This window comes from Alternaria alternata (assembly GCF_001642055.1).
Source record: "Alternaria alternata strain SRC1lrK2f unplaced genomic scaffold CC77scaffold_13, whole genome shotgun sequence".
NCBI lineage: Eukaryota > Fungi > Ascomycota > Dothideomycetes > Pleosporales > Pleosporaceae > Alternaria > Alternaria alternata.
Genome location: NW_017306202.1, coordinates 93,451 through 110,797, shown reverse-complemented (window position 1 = coordinate 110,797; position 17,347 = coordinate 93,451). Strand labels below are relative to the sequence as shown.

Genomic DNA, 17,347 nt, shown 5'->3' with positions numbered 1-17,347 from the left:
TCCAAGGTCTTTTGCAGAGCCACCATCCTGTTCCGAACTACTGTATAGCTACCCGGATACCACCACGTTAGGAGTATCCATATGCCCAACATGATACCTAGGTATGTTCCATTTGAGAACGTCGTGCTGCCTGTATGCCGCCGCAGGGTCGCCAGGACTACAAGCACTCCGGAATCCATTCGCTGCAACCCAGACCCTAGGCATCAGTCCGCCAAGACATTCTCTTGCACAGGTCTTGTTAGTGCATACGTTCGTTCGAGCGGACCTGCATGCCATGGCTAGGCTGAATCTCCTTTCGATCACACCGCAAGGTTATGATTGGCGATGAACAGGATCGGGCCGCAAACACGACTCAGCAGTCGAGGCCGTCCCTCGCCAAAGACGATCACGGAATAGGCGATGCGCAGACATCGTAAATTTCTTCCTGACAACTCACTCGCGCTGCCGAAAGAGTCAAATCGCGCGCACACTAATCCATCGAAGGCCCCGAAGCTACAGTTGACCATACTGTCAGCGGGTATGCTCTATCCACTTGGCATGTTATCTAAGATGAACTATCCCACCACGAACTAGGGAGGGTTTGAGAGGTACAGAACCAGCAAAAACCCTGACGGCCACTCAAGTGACTCTGTGGGGCATCGGCCGTCGAGCCGTTGCAGATGTCGTTCTCTATCCAGAGATCTTGCCGCTTCCATTTTCCGATGTGGAAAGATTAGAGTTCAAATAGGTATGGAGAGGCTCAAACATGGTGGAGGAAGACCAAACTTCAATGCTACTTCTCAACGTCATGAGATATACCCATCACCTCTTCTAAACTCTTTTCGGTACTGTACCATTCCTTACTCACCACATCAAGCACCCATTTCCCCCTAGGCTTGAGGCGGAATTTGAAAGGCTTAGGCTCAGTCATGAAGCCAACAACTCTCATCTCCCACGGATCCACCTCCTCGCCCTCTAGAGCCTCCACATCGAACGCCCAGAGAAGATGCGCGATGTTCATAAAAGTTCCGTCTGTAGCAACACGCTTTCCTTGGCAAATCCTTCGACCCTGGCCAAACACAGGAAGTGGAAGGTCGCCGCGAAGCTTTCCATTGCGTAACCAGCGCTCAGGGACAAAATCTTGCGCGTCACCAAGTGAAGCGTCAAAAACCACCTCATCGCGGCCAATGGCCCATGCGTTTGCCATGATGGTTACGCCTTTGGCAATCTTCACGCCATCGAATTCGTCCGTACGGTCCGCACGCCGTGGAATAGACCCTGGAGAGATAGGCCGCCAGCGGAACAGTTCATGTGCGACAGCGTCAACGTAGACGAGGTTGTTCCGGTCCGAGAATCTAGGAAGCCGTTCGCGGCCAACGAACTGGTCTAGAACTTCATGCGCACGGGTCAAAACAACGGGATTCTGTATAGCTGCGACAAAGAGCCAGAGTAATTGGCGCGGTGACGTTTCCATCCCGCCCTGAATAGATGTCGCGAGCGTGAAGGCAAGGTCGAGATCTGATACTGGTGAGTCCACAGGAGCGTGTTTTGATGCGGTTGTGATGGCTTGCTTTGTTGCATTCCAACCCGGTGCGCCCTTACCGTGGCGAAATAGGCGCATATACAGATCAACCTGAGAAGCGTAGAGCTTGTCAGCATATTTTTGCCACGGGGAGATGAAGGCGGGCAAGTAACGAAGGAAGGGCACAAGATCTGGAAGCTGAGGATTTGCGGCAAGGTGAGTGACTTTCGCTTGGATGGCAATAACCTCATGGAGAAGTGGCTCTTCGAACTTGGGTATGCGGAGGCCATAATGAAGGGCAAGGATGACGCTAGACTGGGTTCGCTCGAGTAAAGGGTAGATGATCTTCGTAGTAATTGTGGAACCGTCTGTGGACTTCCTTAAGGCAGTAGCGAGGTCAAAGAGCAGTTGCTTGGCCTCGAGTTCCATCAGCGGCTGGAATTTGGCCGCTGCAGGCGCACCCAGGCTTGGTGACAGGATGCGATGATGCAGCTTGAGATGATCGTCATAATCGTGCATCAGCGTAAATCGAGAACAGCCTGGGGCGGCCCCCGTAATCATCTCCATGCTTACGGAAGTCGGCCGGTTGCTGTACCATTGACTGCGACGACTGAACAGTTCAGTGACGGCCTCGTACGAATTGAGTACGACAATGGGTACAATTCCAAACAGCTTGGGAACTGTAATCGGTCCGTATTGTTTAGACCAAGCGCTCCAGTTTATCAGTGGTTTCTCGATCGGAGAGCTGTGAAGATCACTAATAAGGGGAAGCTTAAGGAGGGGCTTTTGGAATGCATTCTGGCTCTTGTTGTTGGTGTAGAGGTAGAGTGCTGCCAGGGCGCTCACGGCCAAAAGGACGGTCGCAATAAGGTTGGACATGGCTGAAAGATCAACCCTTGAAAGCTGTGGGAGATGCAACTACTTGAAAGCCCAAGAAGGCGGATAACATGCACGACATTACTCAAGTTTCTGCTTGAAGAGCCTTATCCTGAATAAGTTAGGCAGAGTGATATTCGGCAACAACATCCCCGGTGACCCATGTCACGGCCCATCCGAGATTGCGATAACGAAAGTATCGAGTTTTGATAATAGCGTCTCGGCGGAATGCCCCTGGTAGCGCGTATGGCGGATATCTTTACATTCAACTAGACTGACATTGCAGGTACCGCCATCGCTCCCAAAATGGAAGTTGGGAATATCGAAGACCTTCTTGGGCTATCGAGGGACTACTTGTCAGCAGCCATTAGATATCTCGTGATTTGAGAAAGGGCAGAGAATCCCTGTATGAACATGCTCGGAATACGGATGGCGAGACTCTTCATGTCACATCACACGCACTATCCGGCGTCTTTGCAGTAGGCCCGTCTCTTCCTCCCGGTCCGGGAGCGGAATGCGCAGATTCGACCAGGATCACATACACAGATCTATCTGTGGTCTTTTACACGAGGAGATAACTGTTGCGCATCCGACCAGCATGAGATATACGACGCTTGACAAGATATGTGATGGGAGTCTAGCCGGATGGGACTCCTGTAGTCGCACCTTTAGTGGTGTGGGTGATGTATCAGTCAGATTAAGCGCCCAAACTGGGGGAGAGAACGGCCCTTCAAGCTCGCACAAGGCTCTTGTTGAAGTCCTGTGGGAAGAAGCCAAGGGTTTTCTTGATTAGCACTGCAAACATCTCTAGATATGAGACCCGCATACAGGATTACCAAGCTTCACAATGAAACATCGCCAGCTGAGCATGTTCCTACCTTGTCGACAGCATTGCCCTCTTGTTCCACCGCCAAAACCTTTATACCACAACACCGCACCCGTGATTGCGGGTAGTGCAGAGTCTCATTCTGGAGGGTCTGCACAACATGGCCACATTTCCTGTCGATACTCATGACCAAAAGGCTGTCCTAGGTGTGGCATTCTCTTTCTCCTTTCTTGCCGTCCTCGCCGTTGTCTTGCGCTTGACTGCCCACAAGATTGCCCGCAAAAGATGGACACCCGCCGACTATCTCATCATCATTGCCTGTGTAAGAAGCCTAGAGTTAGCAATCGTGACTACCACTAATCAGGTCTAGATTTTTGCCGTTGGCTTGCAAGCAATCAGCATCACTGGTGTCTTCCACGCTGGCATTGGCTACGGGCACGTGAAGGATATCGTAGCAGAATACGGCCTGGAACCTATCACCAAGCTCTCGCAAATCATTATGCCCTTGCAGTTTCTCTGGGTTCTCAGCCTCGCTTGTACCAAGATGTCGATCCTTACTCTGTATGTTTTTATTTTCCCAATTCGATGGGTTGTTTGGGGCTCCTACGTAACCATGGCTATCCTTATTGCTTGGACAATCGGAACGATTCTTGCTGGCTGTTTGATCTGCCGGCCTATCGCGTTCAATTGGGACAAAACGATTCCTGGAGGAACTTGCGGCGACCAGGTCATGTCGTTCACGATCAGTGGAGTCATCAACGTCGTCACTGATGTTATAGTGCTTCTCTTACCCATGCACGCTCTTTACCACCTCCAGATGGCTATGTACAAGAGAGTGGCCCTCGTTACCGTTTTTGGCCTGGGTATCTTGTAAGTTACAGCAAGATTTCAGTCCGAACCATGGTCTAACGGGAACAGTACGTGCATCATCAGCGCCCTTCGCATCTCTGTCTTGTCCAGTATGGACTTTTCAGATATTACCTTCACAATCCCGAGAGCCAATATTTTCAGCTGTCTAGAGCCCTGTCTTGCCGTGGTTCTTGCCTGTGTTCCCCTGATGCATCCACTCCTCCGCCGATCTACACCAACACCTTATGGCCCAGGGAAGAAGTCTGCGAACACTGAATCGAAGTCCGCTGGTGTGAGGGTAGTGAGCGATGATGGATTCGAGCGGCTAGATGACAATACGAGCCACCTATGGCTCAGACCGATGGGACGGCAGCACCGCGTTGATGCCTCAGATCAGCAAGAAACCATACCTGGAGATGCAGGCCAAGGTGACCGAGAGTCTCTTGATAGGCAAGAGAGGGATGGTGGTATGAGCAGTTGATGCGTTGCATCGGAGCAGCCACAGACGTTGCGAAGGAATACTGCCGGTGAGCACGACATGAGCTCGGAATATCAGTAACGATTTTATATGAGATGAAAGTACTGCAATGTTGAGATGCGTGTAATAGCTGTGTCTGCGGCGTGGTATGTAAATTATGGATGACGCGACACTTAGTCGTATATAGCCGTAGCGCCACGGTTCGTTGCCGATAGCCGAAGCACAGGCACAGGCACCTCCCGCCTGTTTCACGTTTCCCTTCCATCGTCAAACCATCAGCATCGCCCCGCTACTATGCCGCTGTCACAACTATGGTGGCCGAATCGAGAACCAACCACCGGGTTTCCTATGGGATTGCGCACATTCGGGTCCCTGCGATATGCGAATGCACGGTAAAAGCGCCAAAGTGTCAAAGGCATGTGCTTACGCAAAGCAATTGTAACGATCAAGGGATATGGAAGAAACCCACTTGTGGCCTGCTCCTATGCTCAATATTTTAGCTGTCTTCACCAAGATCGGGCATCCACTCGAAAGTTTCATCAATATTTCCGTCAGCCGCCTGACGCATGTGTCGCATCGTAGTATCAAGGTCTTCATGCGACTTCACCAAAGCCATCTACCACGACTTTCCTTTTATCGGCAGCTCCATGTTGTTCCGGGTGTTCGTTCCGCGCTCCTAAACAATCGGTGCCATGAGTACGGGTATGTGGGTAACGTTTTGTCTCAGGGCCAGGAACGGAAAAACTACGATTGGACGTTCGACTCGAAGGAACTTGACAGCGGAACCCACATCTTGCCAACCGCACGACAAGGCTTGGTCCAATTACGTAGTGGAACCCGCGAAATTTGGGTACAGTGTTAGGTTATTAACTGGACATCCTCCTCATCTATGCCATCACGATGTCACCGCGTATTTGACCATATCATACCGTTCTTTCCTGTTCTTATTCTTCTTTCTTTGCAGCTGTGCTGCGTCCTCTCATTACGATGTTTTCCAACTCGACCGCTAACGTGCTGGCCGCCCGTCACATACAAACCGACTCTGATGTTGAATATACAATCGACTACTGGGGCTATGCGGTCCGCAATTTTCCATGTACAAACGATGCTGGATCGTGCGAGTATCTCGATGCCGTTTACGGCAACCACTACACCTCGATGATTTTCACCTTCGTTCTATGGGCTGTCCTCGGCGCGCTCTTACTTCTGACGCTCTTGTCTCGACTGATCCGACCGCAAAGAAGGGATGGTGTGAAGCAGAGCCTCTTGTACCGCCTAGTCAGTCTAGGATCCTCTACCATACGCCGACACCTCATGCCTGAATGCTCGAAAGTATTCAAATATACTACAAGGCTGCAGGTTCTGATCTTGGCGTTGCTATGTGCTTATTTGACAGCTTTCTCGTGAGTCAAGTTTCCAATGACAAATACAATACGACTAACTTTCGAAAGATTTGCCGGTATCACTTACAAAACTTGGATTACACCTGTCAAAGGCACAAACTTGCACAACACCCGAAGCGGCATTGGCGGCTTTGCCGATCGCGTGGGTGCCTTTGCATTCGCTTTGACTCCTTTGACTATCGCCCTCTGTAGCCGCGACTCTATTCTCAGTATGCTCACCGGCATTCCATATCAGAGCTTCAACTTCTTGCACCGCTGGACGGGCCGCATCATCCTTGTCCAATCGTTCGTACATGCCATTATCTGGACCATTGTCGAAGGAAAGCTATACCAGCCGCAACCAACAACGTACAACGAATGGATCAGTCAGAAGTACATGATCTGGGGCTGTGTCGCGCAAGGGTTCATCACTTTCTTATTCGTCTTCAGTCTCAGGCCAGTAATCCGCTGGACGGGTTATGAGTTCTTCCGCAAATCACATCTCGTCGTCGCTGGCCTTTATCTGGGGGCTTGCTGGGGCCATTGGGAGAAGCTGTCATGTTGGATGATCGCATCTTTGGCCATTATGGGGTTCGACCTCGTGATGCGCACAATTCGCACATGGCTCATACACACTGGGTACAAAGATGGAGGTCTTGGTTTCGGCTTCCGCTCTATTCCTACAACCATGGAGACATTTAAAGATCCAACTGGAACGATTGTAAGGATGACGTTTGCTCACCCCCATAAAGCGTGGGAAATCGGGCAACACTTCTACCTCACGTTTCCCGCGCTCAACATCTGGCAATCGCATCCTTTCACCCCAGCATCCAACCCTACAAGCTCCTCCCCAATTCAGAGCCATACCTACATCATCCGCGCTTGCAATGGCGAAACCGCCAAACTCGCCGCTCTCGCTGAATCGGCCGCCAACTGCTACCCACGCCGTGAAGCGTCGACACCAGTTATTATGATGGGCGTAAGTGTTTCAGTAAGAATTGCATGCAAGACATACACTGACTTCGTATGCCTTCATTTAGCCATACGGCAGCGCTATCATGAATGACGATTTCTCAAACATCCTCGCCATCTCTGGTGGCACAGGAATCACGTACACCCTGCCCGTTATCATGAAAGCGTTAAGCGACGCTTCTCCCGCGCGCAACATCGAACTAGTCTGGACTGTGCGACACCTGGAGAACCTTGCATGGATTGCCTCTGAGTTGGCATATCTGAAGTCACAACTCGATAGATCCCAGGCAGATTCGCCCTACAATGAGGACAAGCTAGAGAAGGCACCGATAGTATCGGTTGAGGCAAAGAAGCGCTTCAGGATCAACATCTTTGTGACTCGGCCTGACCCAAGAAAGCATCAACAAGCCTCTTGGCAACCTCCTGTGGACAAAGGCAACGATTTTGGTGATAGCGATTCACTGTCTCAAGCAACTTCTATTGACACCATGCCTTTCGACCGCCGAGTTGAGGAACTGAGCCGTCAGTGCCCTAACTTCAGAATCACATGGCTAAACAATGCGCGTCCTGATGTTCCTTCTCTGGTCGATACCTTCATGAGCGAGACAGTCGAACAGGGAAGAACCCAAGTCATCGGCTCTGGCCCGCCTGATCTAGGTACACAGCTAAGAGCTGCTGTTGCGGCAAAGAATGTCCCGGGAAATGTCTGGCGGGGCGATGAGACGAGCGATGTCGCATGTGTCTGGGATGATCGCATGGGTTGAGAGATAGATTACGCTTGGTTACTTTCGCTGTGGATATTTGACCTAGAATGTATATAGACATGTACTTTACCAGTCTTCTTGTGCATGCATTCATTCATTCGCTGTTCCTCAGAATCTTGTAGGACGAACGGACCCACCACACCCAAGCGAAGGCATCTTTCGAGTACTACATAACGCGTTCTTCAGGGGGGAAACGGAACCAACAAGCGCTTTACAGAACGTTCCCTAATCCAGCATCTCTGAGCGATTATCTTCGATCATTTCCTCACCGTCGAAGTGCATCCACTCATCGAAAATTACGTCAGGGTCTTCTTCCAACCAGTCGTCTGAAGACGTAGGGGTCATGTCGCCCAACACATTGTCGCCTCTATTCATCTCTTCAGACCCAACGCCATTGTCTTGGATCCCAACAATTGAAGCCCATGACGCATGAGTGCTCTGTCTCAGATTCTCATCTACCTTGGCTGAATGAGAGTCCTTGTGCTCCGCACGCCCGAATGAGGATGGCAGTACGAGATTGTTTGAGTCCTCCGCTTGGGTGAGTAAGGACGGGAGAACGAGGTTGTTCGTGTCGTCGTTTCGTTTGCGCGACGCACCCTGAGCCCCATTGGCTTCCAAAAGATCTCTTATGTAAATCATCGCTTCCCTAGGTCTCCAAGACTGTTGGCTGTACGTTTTTGCTCTCTGTAAGGCAGAATCCCCATACCATCCTTTCGGAGTGATGTTGATGTCGATATCCTTGTGATGAAGTAGGAGCTCTACGATGCCGATCCTTGCAGATTCTACCGCAATATGTAGCGGCGTACCATTCATGCCCTCTCCGCGGTTGACGTCCAAGGCAGGGTGGTGCATTCCTTCGTTCCTCTGGGCGTGTTCAAGGAGGAGCATCGCGAGTTTCAAACTATTGGTTTTTGCGGCCACGTGCCAAAGATTCGCCCTTTCATATTTCATGCAGTGTTCACGGAACGCTATGTCGACTAGGAGTTTCTCCAGAATATCGATACGGTTTCCTGCGATGTTTTTCTGTGTGGAGAGTTTGCGTTGCGTATCTTGGGGAGAAGCCTCGTCGTAATCGAGCAAGATCCCAACTAACAACAAGTGTGCTTCGCTGACCGCTTCGAACAGTAGCGAATCTCGACTGTTCCTTACATGCCTGCGATCAGTCCTGCAATCTCCAAGCAGCAGACCCAATATCCGAGAATGCCCACGCTGTGCTGCTATCTGGCACATGCTCAAGCCTGACGTTCCGAGGGTCAGGTTTACATCGATATCCTGCCGAAGCAGCAAGAGCTTTACGACCTCCGTATGTCCATAGGATACAGCGATTTGCAAAGACGTTCTGTTGTGAAAGGATCCGCCGGTATCATTTACATCAAGCCCCCGTTTGTCGAAGGTTTTGAGCATTAATCGTACGATCTCCACGTGCCCCCTTCGGGAAGCAAGAAGCAGGGGGTTTATCGTACGATCTCGGTACCCAATCTTGGTGTTCAGAATTATACCAGGGTTCTCAAGGAGCTTTTTCACGGTTCCGAAGTGACCACGTGAAGCTGCAATATTGATAGGTGAGAGTCCATAATAATCTGGTACCAGATTTGGGTCGACGTTTTTGTATTTGAGAAGAAGTCCAACAACCTCAGCGCGCCCATAGGCGGCGGCAAAGTGAATCAAACTGCCAGAACGCCAACTGCCAATAGGTGTGTTGATAATAGGATCCAACTTCGTAGATTCTAGCAAGCACTCTAGCATCGCTGTCTGGTCTTTCAAGACGATCCGGCGTATGGTGGAAGTCATGTCGCCGGAAATCCACTCTGGGTTGATATCAGGTAGCAACAGTAATGTAGCCATAGTCGCTGTCTGTGTGGAGCTTGCTGCAACATCGAAAAGGCTGCGGCCGATAGTCCCAAGCATCTCCTTGTGACATCTTTCCCAAGCTTGCTGGAAAAGTTCATGCTGTCCTGTCTCTATCGTTTCGCGGAGAACATGATTCGTAATATCTGCTGTTCTTTCCACAAGCACATTGAACGCGGGTATACAACGACCGGATACAGCCTCGTGTAGGGGTGTCCTCCCATTCTTGTTGAGGATATCTGACTGGGCTCCCAAAGAAACGAGAAGGTGAATCATTTCAATCTGGTTGGCCCTGGCAGCGCAATGCAAAGCAGTAGAGCCATCATCGGCTTGTGTAGAGACGTCGATGCCTAGTCGAATGATGAATTCCACAGAACTAATGTTACCTCTCGATGCTGCTTGCATCAGTGGGGAGAAATTCTCCAATGGCATGTCGCTTTGCGTGCTTGACGATACACTAAGTGGAACCAACGACGGAATGGTATGAGAGTCCGCTCGACGGCGACTTGACCGAGGTTTTTTGGCACCAATAGGGACTTCTGGATGAATTTTCTGGAGATGCTGACGGATGTTGTCCTTGCGAGAAGCACGAAATGAACAGCCCATGACGGGGCATGCATGTCGAGCTACGCCAAGTCGGTGCCGTGACTGCACATGTCTAGTAAGATCAGAACGCAGAGCAAAGCTCTTAGTGCATTCGCCGCATTGGAATGGCTTTGAGTGTGTCTTCAAATGCTGACTATTGTCATATCAGCATCTAGTAGAAGACTAGGGTGCTGGTAGGTTGTAAGCTTACTTGTAGCGGCCTAAAGTGTTGAAAGCTTTAGAGCACTGATCACAACGAAAGACTTCGCTGCAGTCCATAGTCGGAGAATCAAGGTTGTGTGCAGCCTGTACATGTCTATTCACGTCGAAAAGCTACAGCCTTAGATGAAGCCTTTTGAAGGTGTGCAGGGCTGAGGCTGACGAGAATCAACCAATCATTCAGCGAACAGGCGCCCTTCGTAACAGCGTTGCGCCATTGGCCGCCCTTTGACTGGACCATGTTTCCTTCTGTTGTGTGTGTACCTAGCGCTCTCCATCAGACTGTCTTCCTGGCTTTTCTTACCTACTCCCTTTTGTCCACAGCTTCTGTTTGTCGCTCTGACAACCATCGTCGCCTACTCGAACTAGCCATCGTGCACTGTTTGCGCCTTCCTCCACGGCTTTGTCATTCCACTCACGAATATCCCTCACTACCATGAACCACCCGTATCAGCAATCATCTCCTACGAAATCGCGCGACAATATCAACCCAGATATGGAGTTCTTCGACGAAGGTAGACAAATCGCCTACAGCTGGCAGGAGTTTCAGCTAGCTACGTCGACTGCAGCCGCGAGCGCACAGACACTCGGTGGCGCAACCAATCATAGGTAATTTGTTTTAACACCATGCAGTTATGCCTTTTCGTGGGACAGTAGTCCACCTCTGAACAACGACACACTCTCCGGACTAGCGCCCACAGGTCTGCGCCCGGGCCATGCGTACCTGCAACAACTTGGCACCTCTTCTGTGCATGAGGCTCTTGCTCAGGAAACCCTTGGCCTCTTGGATCCATACAACACCAACAGCAGTTTTTACCCATACACCGGAGATGCTAGTGTGTCCGGTAACTTTGCCTTCGATGATTTCGTTGCTCCTTGGATGGGTGACAGCTTCTTGACGCCGATGCCGATGCTTCCCCAGCCCGACTTTCTCCCGCCTCAGTATTCGTACCCTATGGCAGGAACGGGTTATACTTTCCAACCCATTGCTCCAGCTACTGCTGCGCAGATGGATGTTGTCGCACAACCCAACCAGCCTTCTGGTGCACGTGCCAACGCTCGTCACCGCACTGCCGAGACGCGCATCAGCTGCACCGCTGATGGCTGCACCAAGACCTTCCGCCGCCCTGGCGATTACCGCCGCCACATGCGGAAGCACCAAGATCCTATACTAAAGTGTATTGTTGACGATTGCGACATGAAGTTTTACCGCCTGGACAAACTTCGTGATCATATACGTCAAGGCCACAAGATGGTCCTGTAGATTCGAATATCCTTCTTCGATACTGGACACGCACGGCTTGGTCTGTAACCTTGAGAATGATCGTTATCGCATTAAGAGTGGTTATTGGGATGTTGGATCTCTTTGTGTCTTACCAAATTGTAATCTCTCATATCTTATTCAGCCAGTCATTACCGGTACTATAGTCGCTCCCTACCATAGATAGTGAAATACAACAATTGCTCCTGATGTGTCGTCGACAGATCCCCAAAGACGCGTCAGTGTTACTGACATACTGGACCAAGATGCCATCAGCCTGAGCCCTTTCAGAAACTACTCAGGTACCTTACCCAAAGCCTTGCAGGCATCAGATGCTGACGTTAGAGTCCGGTTCCCCGAATACGATGAGGACTAATTTGAGCAAATGAAGCCGAGTATGCTAAGGATGCGACAAGAAGGCTTTCACCAAGTTAGAAAGGATTTATATGAGACTAGTTGAATCCAGCCACAAATATACAGATATACTATGGCAGATACAAGATGTGAAGTACGACGTAGCGTGCTTGGCAGAGATAGGAGCAATGTTGTTTGGAAACTTCTTAAGACCGTGATCGGCCCGGCCTAGACAGTCTGACAGATCTAGACGGACGAACCGATCCAGTTGTACGGATAGGTCGGAGTTATCGGACCGGTCTGTTCGGGCCGCCCTTGATGTGGGCAACTGGGCTGATCTGTTCTGGAGCGTTTGAGGCAGTCAGGGGAGACTAGACCATACCCGTCGCTGGCGTCTGGTGTCTGTTTGCCCTTAGGGTTAGTGGTCCAAGTCCTTGGGGTCAATTCAATTGCCTCTTCTGGCATCGTCTGTTCGCTTGGTGCCTGAATGCCATTGCTTGATAGATCTGCTTTTGTCTGGAGTGAGCCACTTTCGGAGAGAACATGAGTCGTTCCGTCCTTAGGGCTGATGCTGTTACTTCCTTAGGCAATGATTGTAGGCTTGGTATGCTCTCACCATTGCTGACATCGTATCTTGATCTCAATAGAACAAATTTCTGTGAGATGGTTAGCACTATGTCGCAAATTACTCACTCCGGGCCCGACATCGAAAGCTGTGTTCTGATAGTCATGGAGGACGGCGAGTTATGTTTGGTGAAGCCGTGAGACTTATAAAAGGTGAGAGAAGCGCATACCTTTTAAACACTATCTCACTACTACTCTCTTTCAAGCATCTCACCCACCCTTTTCACTCCTTACCCTAATTACAACACTCGTTAACTAATTCAAGTCACAATGACTACTTCATTTGTCAAGATTCTGCTTCTGGCTACTGCCAGTATGGCAACAGCTGTTAACGTTAATGCATCTGCCAGCATCGACGCATCTGCCAACATCGACGCATTGGCCAAAATCGACGCATCTGCCGATATCGATGTCGACGTTGACGTCTCCGTGGGGGCGGTACGAATTGAGGACCTTGCCGAGCAATGCGACGTTCCAACCAATGCGATGGTCAACCTACTCAACACTGACGACTTTGCCACAATCAAGGTCGAAGACTGGACCGCTATCCTTCAGCAGCCTGTTGGAGTCGTCGAAGCTTGGCCTGCTCCAATTAAACAAATTGTCTTCACTGACATCTCGGTCGAGCTCTCTGCTATGATCGCTCCGGAGACCGCACGCCGCCAGCTTGCACCAGCAGCCGTAACCAACAAAGTCGAGGTCACTGACGCTTTTGAATCCGTTCGTCGCGTTGAACGCCAACTTCTGGCCTCCCTCGATGCCCGCATAAAATCAGCCAGATCAGGTTGCTCCCAAAACGCGGCGTGTGGTACTTGCGTCACTGCCGCTCGGTTGACGGGTTTCGGTGCTATCGCTACTTGCGCTGGCATTGATTTCGCCGCCATCGAAGCCAATGTCGACATTGATCTCCCCATTATTGGAGCCAAGGTCGGCATTGATGTCTCGGTTGCTATCTCTGACCTCGTCGCGTGCAGCTCCAAGGCTACTGCTACCGTGGAGGCGGCCGTTGGTGTTTGCCACTCCAACCTTTAGGTCAACATTTGTTGAACGATTTTGCGGCCAAAGTACTGCTGTATGTTAAAGGACTTCGAATCAGTTGCTAGCGAAGTTCCTCGCTGACATCATCTTAGATACTGTCTCATAGCTTCGCAGTTTCGTCGTAACGGCCCTGATATTTTGAGGGCAAGATCATGTTACTCGGCGCAGTGGCCGTATGCTGTATCTGAGTTAATGTTTAAACACATCAGGGGTTTAGGGTTTCGATCTCGCAGTAATGGGAGTAGGTAGACAGTGGGTGGATATTCAGTTGAGGTTAATAGAATCAATACTCACCCATGTCCCGTGTTCCGAAAGTCAACAACGCCCTGACGCACCGTAACATGCATGGTGCACGTCTTCTCTCCGCTCAGAGCTTGCAACCGGACCATTCCCGCCTATTGCACAAAGGCCACTCCACATCAAGTAGGTAAGCGATCAGCAAAACCCTTGCGGCTGGTTGCAATCGACAGCATCGTTGATTGAGCAGCGCGGATGGCTGCCCTGTACGGTTAGGGGCCCCGCAAGTCTGGACCCTGAAAAGACGTCACCCGCCAAGGTATGATGGCATAGCATCAGCCGCTATTGTTCAAATAGATAACAGTCGCTTAAGGGAGGCGGCGACGAAGAATTACGATTCTCTTACTGCACCTGCATATCCAAGAACCCTGAGCGTTCGGTACGGTGCCTCTGCGGTCCTTCAGGGGAACCACTCTGCTAACTGTCCAACGAACAGGGCAACAATACTCACCAATCACACTACCGTCACGATACGCGCTACCAGATCTCCCAAGGTTTAGTGTACACATTTCACGTACGTTCATGCGCGCAGCCAATGGGCGGAATCTGCCAGCTTACACCAAGACCTCGCAGTGACACACCATCTTCACCATGAGCTCACGACCATCTCTCATGCCGCCCACCGAGGGCTCCTTCCTTTCATCGGGCGCCTTTACCCCATCCGGCCTCACACCCAACACACGTTCCGAAGCTGAAGCTGCCTTCACTTCCAACAGCGTGTCGCAGACCGACTCAGCAGCTCCTGATCCACGTCTACTGCCGTTGATGGGCGCTGGTGGAGGAAACGAGACAGCCACAGAGAATGGGCCAACTGAAGCTGTTAGGGCTTACACTGGCTACCGTCGACCTGGTATGGCTCGAGCAAGCTCGGCCAACTACGAGAACGCACTGAAGCGAGCGCAACAAGCATCCGTCTCGTCAGACTTCTCTGCTGACTCTGAAACACCCGAGAACGTCACTGCTGGCCAGACAGTCGCGTCACCTTCAGGCACAACCCCCTTCCCACCCCCCGGTCAGGGAGTAGTACCCCTTAACTACGGATCAACACCCGCCGGTGCCCCGCAGGGAGATTCGATCAAGAAAACTAGGTCACGAGGCCTGAGCCTAAGCGGTCTCGCTCAACAACAGGGCTGGAGTGAGCAGGACTACAAGCGTGTATACAGCGCAGAGTTGTTGGCAGAGGACCCCAAGAACGATGCTGGTTATGGCACAGGCCCGAAATAAGAGGCCGACATTGTCTGAAGCTCGACCAAAGGCGTTCATGCGGGCCAACACCTGGCCGAAAACATGCAGTGGCCAAAGTTGAGAGGCCAGACTGCTATAACTCTTAGTATAATTCCTTACAACATGACATGAGCTTTATGCAAGGCGCTAGGCGGAGTTCTGCCAACAGAAAGGTCGCAGGCCGACAAACACTTCAAATATATCGTTTACGACGTGGCACAACTGCACAATCATGTTTCGCGCAGGAACCTGCATGGTGTAATTCGAATACTAACTTTCCTGATAGGCAGCATTTGGATACTTAATAAGCCTAATCGAGTCATAGTCTGGGCGTTGATTGTCTCTGAGGAACTCTTTCCCTATAACCTAAGACCCACCTATCACCTACCTCAACAAACGCTCACCCTTATACCGCCATCCATTCTCCCCGTTCTCTCCGTTTCTCTTTGATTATATCAATGCGTTCTCTCGAACACCAAGCTCCATTCACACACCCTTCTCTCTGGCTTTTTTACTGCCAACTTTTACTCGTTACCAATCCCCCCTCGTTGAACACGTTCACCAGAGATGCAAATCCTCGATATTCTCGTGACTGTTGTCACCATTCTGCCAACAGTTTTCTCTGTTAGAATCCCACTTCCAGAGACTCCGTGTAAGACAGGTACTCAGCGCTGCCATGCCAACAACGTGGAAGAATGTGATCCTTTTGGCAACTATGTGCCTATCCAAGCATGTAGCGACACTGAGTTCTGCACGATCGATGCCTATGACCCCAACACTCCCAGCCAATGTACTGAGCAAGATTGTGTTGTCGAACCGTGCCTACGATCTTCACACCGGGCCATTGCTCGGGCTCCCTTCATGAACGACATGCCGCCTACACGTTCTCCTTCGAAAAACCTTGAATCAAGGTCATACATCTCTAAAGGTGCCCCAAGTGTTTTCGAGCATTGCATCACTGCTGGCGAGAGGCGATGCAGCGGAGAACAAGTTGAGATGTGTAGTACCGAAAACGCTTGGGTCAAAATCGAAAGCTGTAGCGATACTGAAGAGTGTCGCGCAGAATACAACGATGCTCGTTGTCAACTGATCGTTGCGTCCACACTTCTCATTCTACGTTCTCCCACGGCAATACCTGAGTGGTGTAGGATTGGTGAATCTCGCTGCTTGGGCAATGTTCTTCAATTGTGCGAACAGAACAGCTGGAAACCGACAATGTGTCCCAATCCGTCCAAGTGCGTCAAGCGTGACGATGTCGCGCAATGCTGGGTAGAACCGCCTTTCCCCTCCGTAGTACCAGAGCTATGCGTGCCGGGAGATAGGAAGTGCGATTCTGACGCATATGCCCTTCAGCTGTGCGGCAAAGATGGAGTGTACCACACCGAGAAGAAATGCACCACTCCCGGTGATTGCAAGACCGACAGGCCAGGCCAAGCGCACTGTGGGACAGGAAGCATGGATTCACCGAAGTTCGAGCGTCATACCAATAGCACTCAGTGCACCCACGGTGATTATGCCTGCGATACCCACCGTCGCTTCATGTTCGTTTGCATCAACGGCATATGGCAAGAACCGATTCAGTGCCACAGGGCCGGTGCCTGCCAAGCTGTTGGGCCTACGCCCGAATACCCCAAGGGGAACATGGACTGCATAGGCTTCCCGAAGTATCTCTATCCTGACAACAGGGTATGTGAGACCGTCAGTAGTTGCGAATTTATGCGGTACATGTACTGTTCAGCTGTAAGTACTCTCTTTATCCACTTTCTAACGTTCTCATTCCTACAATGGTAGACTGGGGGTAAATTTGCCCTGCGGAGGATGGACTAACACGATGACAGGGCTCACCGAAGCTTGAGGACATGGAGAAGTGCCGTGCGAGAATGTGCGAGGATTGGGATGTAGGTTGAACGCTCTTGACACTGAAGAAAGAAGACTGACTCCACGATAGTGCAAAGACTGCGATCGCTGCACATACCACCTCGGGTACGGCGAAGTGCTAGAGCCTGATCTAAACACTTTGATCCATGGCTCACCCACACTGTGATATGCCGTTGTGGAGCATTCTGAGTTGCTCACCAGGTAGCCTGAATGGCCGTTGGACTGATGTGTGCCGGAAGGTGCTGCGTGTATATCAAACAGCCTGGTATACATGGTGAGCATTCTTATATATAGTCTTCTACCACAATTGAAAACTTACTCACTGAACTCGCATCTTAACATAATAGTGACACCTGAATCTGTCATAGCAT

The 17,347-nt window shown here is 50.8% G+C and overlaps 7 protein-coding genes across 7 annotated transcripts; 6 read left to right on the top strand and 1 right to left on the bottom strand.

Moving 5' to 3' along the window:
- Positions 1 to 476: 476 nt before the first annotated feature.
- On the bottom strand, positions 477 to 2,636 carry CC77DRAFT_151219 (cytochrome P450). The gene has a single exon (XM_018530312.1). It carries the CDS (start codon positions 2,378 to 2,380, stop codon positions 773 to 775), a length of 1,608 nt encoding a protein of 535 aa, XP_018384616.1. The 5' UTR covers positions 2,381 to 2,636; the 3' UTR covers positions 477 to 772.
- A 727-nt stretch (positions 2,637 to 3,363) lies between these two features.
- CC77DRAFT_991209 (hypothetical protein) lies at positions 3,364 to 4,673 on the top strand (the record flags this gene model as incomplete). Its single annotated transcript, XM_018536344.1, has 3 exons — positions 3,364 to 3,525; positions 3,574 to 4,073; positions 4,122 to 4,673. The coding sequence occupies 3 exons, from the start codon at positions 3,364 to 3,366 to the stop codon at positions 4,531 to 4,533; spliced, it is 1,074 nt and encodes a 357-aa protein (XP_018384615.1). The 3' UTR covers positions 4,534 to 4,673.
- A 1,171-nt stretch (positions 4,674 to 5,844) lies between these two features.
- Positions 5,845 to 7,648, top strand: CC77DRAFT_938361 (hypothetical protein; the record flags this gene model as incomplete). The annotated part of the gene is made up of 3 exons (XM_018534606.1): positions 5,845 to 5,933; positions 5,982 to 6,891; positions 6,953 to 7,648. The coding sequence occupies 3 exons, from the start codon at positions 5,845 to 5,847 to the stop codon at positions 7,646 to 7,648; spliced, it is 1,695 nt and encodes a 564-aa protein (XP_018384614.1).
- A 3,287-nt stretch (positions 7,649 to 10,935) lies between these two features.
- Positions 10,936 to 11,774, top strand: CC77DRAFT_1050984 (hypothetical protein; the record flags this gene model as incomplete). Its single annotated transcript, XM_018527645.1, has 2 exons — positions 10,936 to 10,945; positions 11,002 to 11,774. The coding sequence occupies 2 exons, from the start codon at positions 10,936 to 10,938 to the stop codon at positions 11,562 to 11,564; spliced, it is 573 nt and encodes a 190-aa protein (XP_018384613.1). The 3' UTR covers positions 11,565 to 11,774.
- A 999-nt stretch (positions 11,775 to 12,773) lies between these two features.
- Positions 12,774 to 13,571, top strand: CC77DRAFT_1095716 (hypothetical protein; the record flags this gene model as incomplete). Its single annotated transcript, XM_018529807.1, has 1 exon — positions 12,774 to 13,571. The coding sequence occupies exon 1, from the start codon at positions 12,810 to 12,812 to the stop codon at positions 13,569 to 13,571; it is 762 nt and encodes a 253-aa protein (XP_018384612.1). The 5' UTR covers positions 12,774 to 12,809.
- Positions 13,572 to 14,161: 590 nt separating this feature from the next.
- On the top strand, positions 14,162 to 15,398 carry CC77DRAFT_1021359 (hypothetical protein). The gene is made up of 3 exons (XM_018525247.1): positions 14,162 to 14,253; positions 14,311 to 14,388; positions 14,448 to 15,398. The coding sequence occupies exon 3, from the start codon at positions 14,466 to 14,468 to the stop codon at positions 15,096 to 15,098; it is 633 nt and encodes a 210-aa protein (XP_018384611.1). The 5' UTR covers positions 14,162 to 14,253; positions 14,311 to 14,388; positions 14,448 to 14,465; the 3' UTR covers positions 15,099 to 15,398.
- Positions 15,383 to 17,270, top strand: CC77DRAFT_150713 (hypothetical protein). Its single transcript, XM_018530307.1, has one exon. The coding sequence runs from the start codon at positions 15,666 to 15,668 to the stop codon at positions 16,887 to 16,889; it is 1,224 nt and encodes a 407-aa protein (XP_018384610.1). The 5' UTR covers positions 15,383 to 15,665; the 3' UTR covers positions 16,890 to 17,270.
- The last annotated feature ends 77 nt before the right edge of the window (positions 17,271 to 17,347 follow it).

What these genes read in the sequence shown, in the direction of transcription:
- CC77DRAFT_151219 (XM_018530312.1), bottom strand. Translation starts at nt 2,380, where the DNA reads ATGTCCAACCTTATTGCGACCGTCCTTTTGGCCGTGAGCGCCCTGGCA.
- CC77DRAFT_1021359 (XM_018525247.1), top strand. Translation starts at nt 14,466, where the DNA reads ATGAGCTCACGACCATCTCTCATGCCGCCCACCGAGGGCTCCTTCCTT.
- CC77DRAFT_150713 (XM_018530307.1), top strand. Translation starts at nt 15,666, where the DNA reads ATGCAAATCCTCGATATTCTCGTGACTGTTGTCACCATTCTGCCAACA.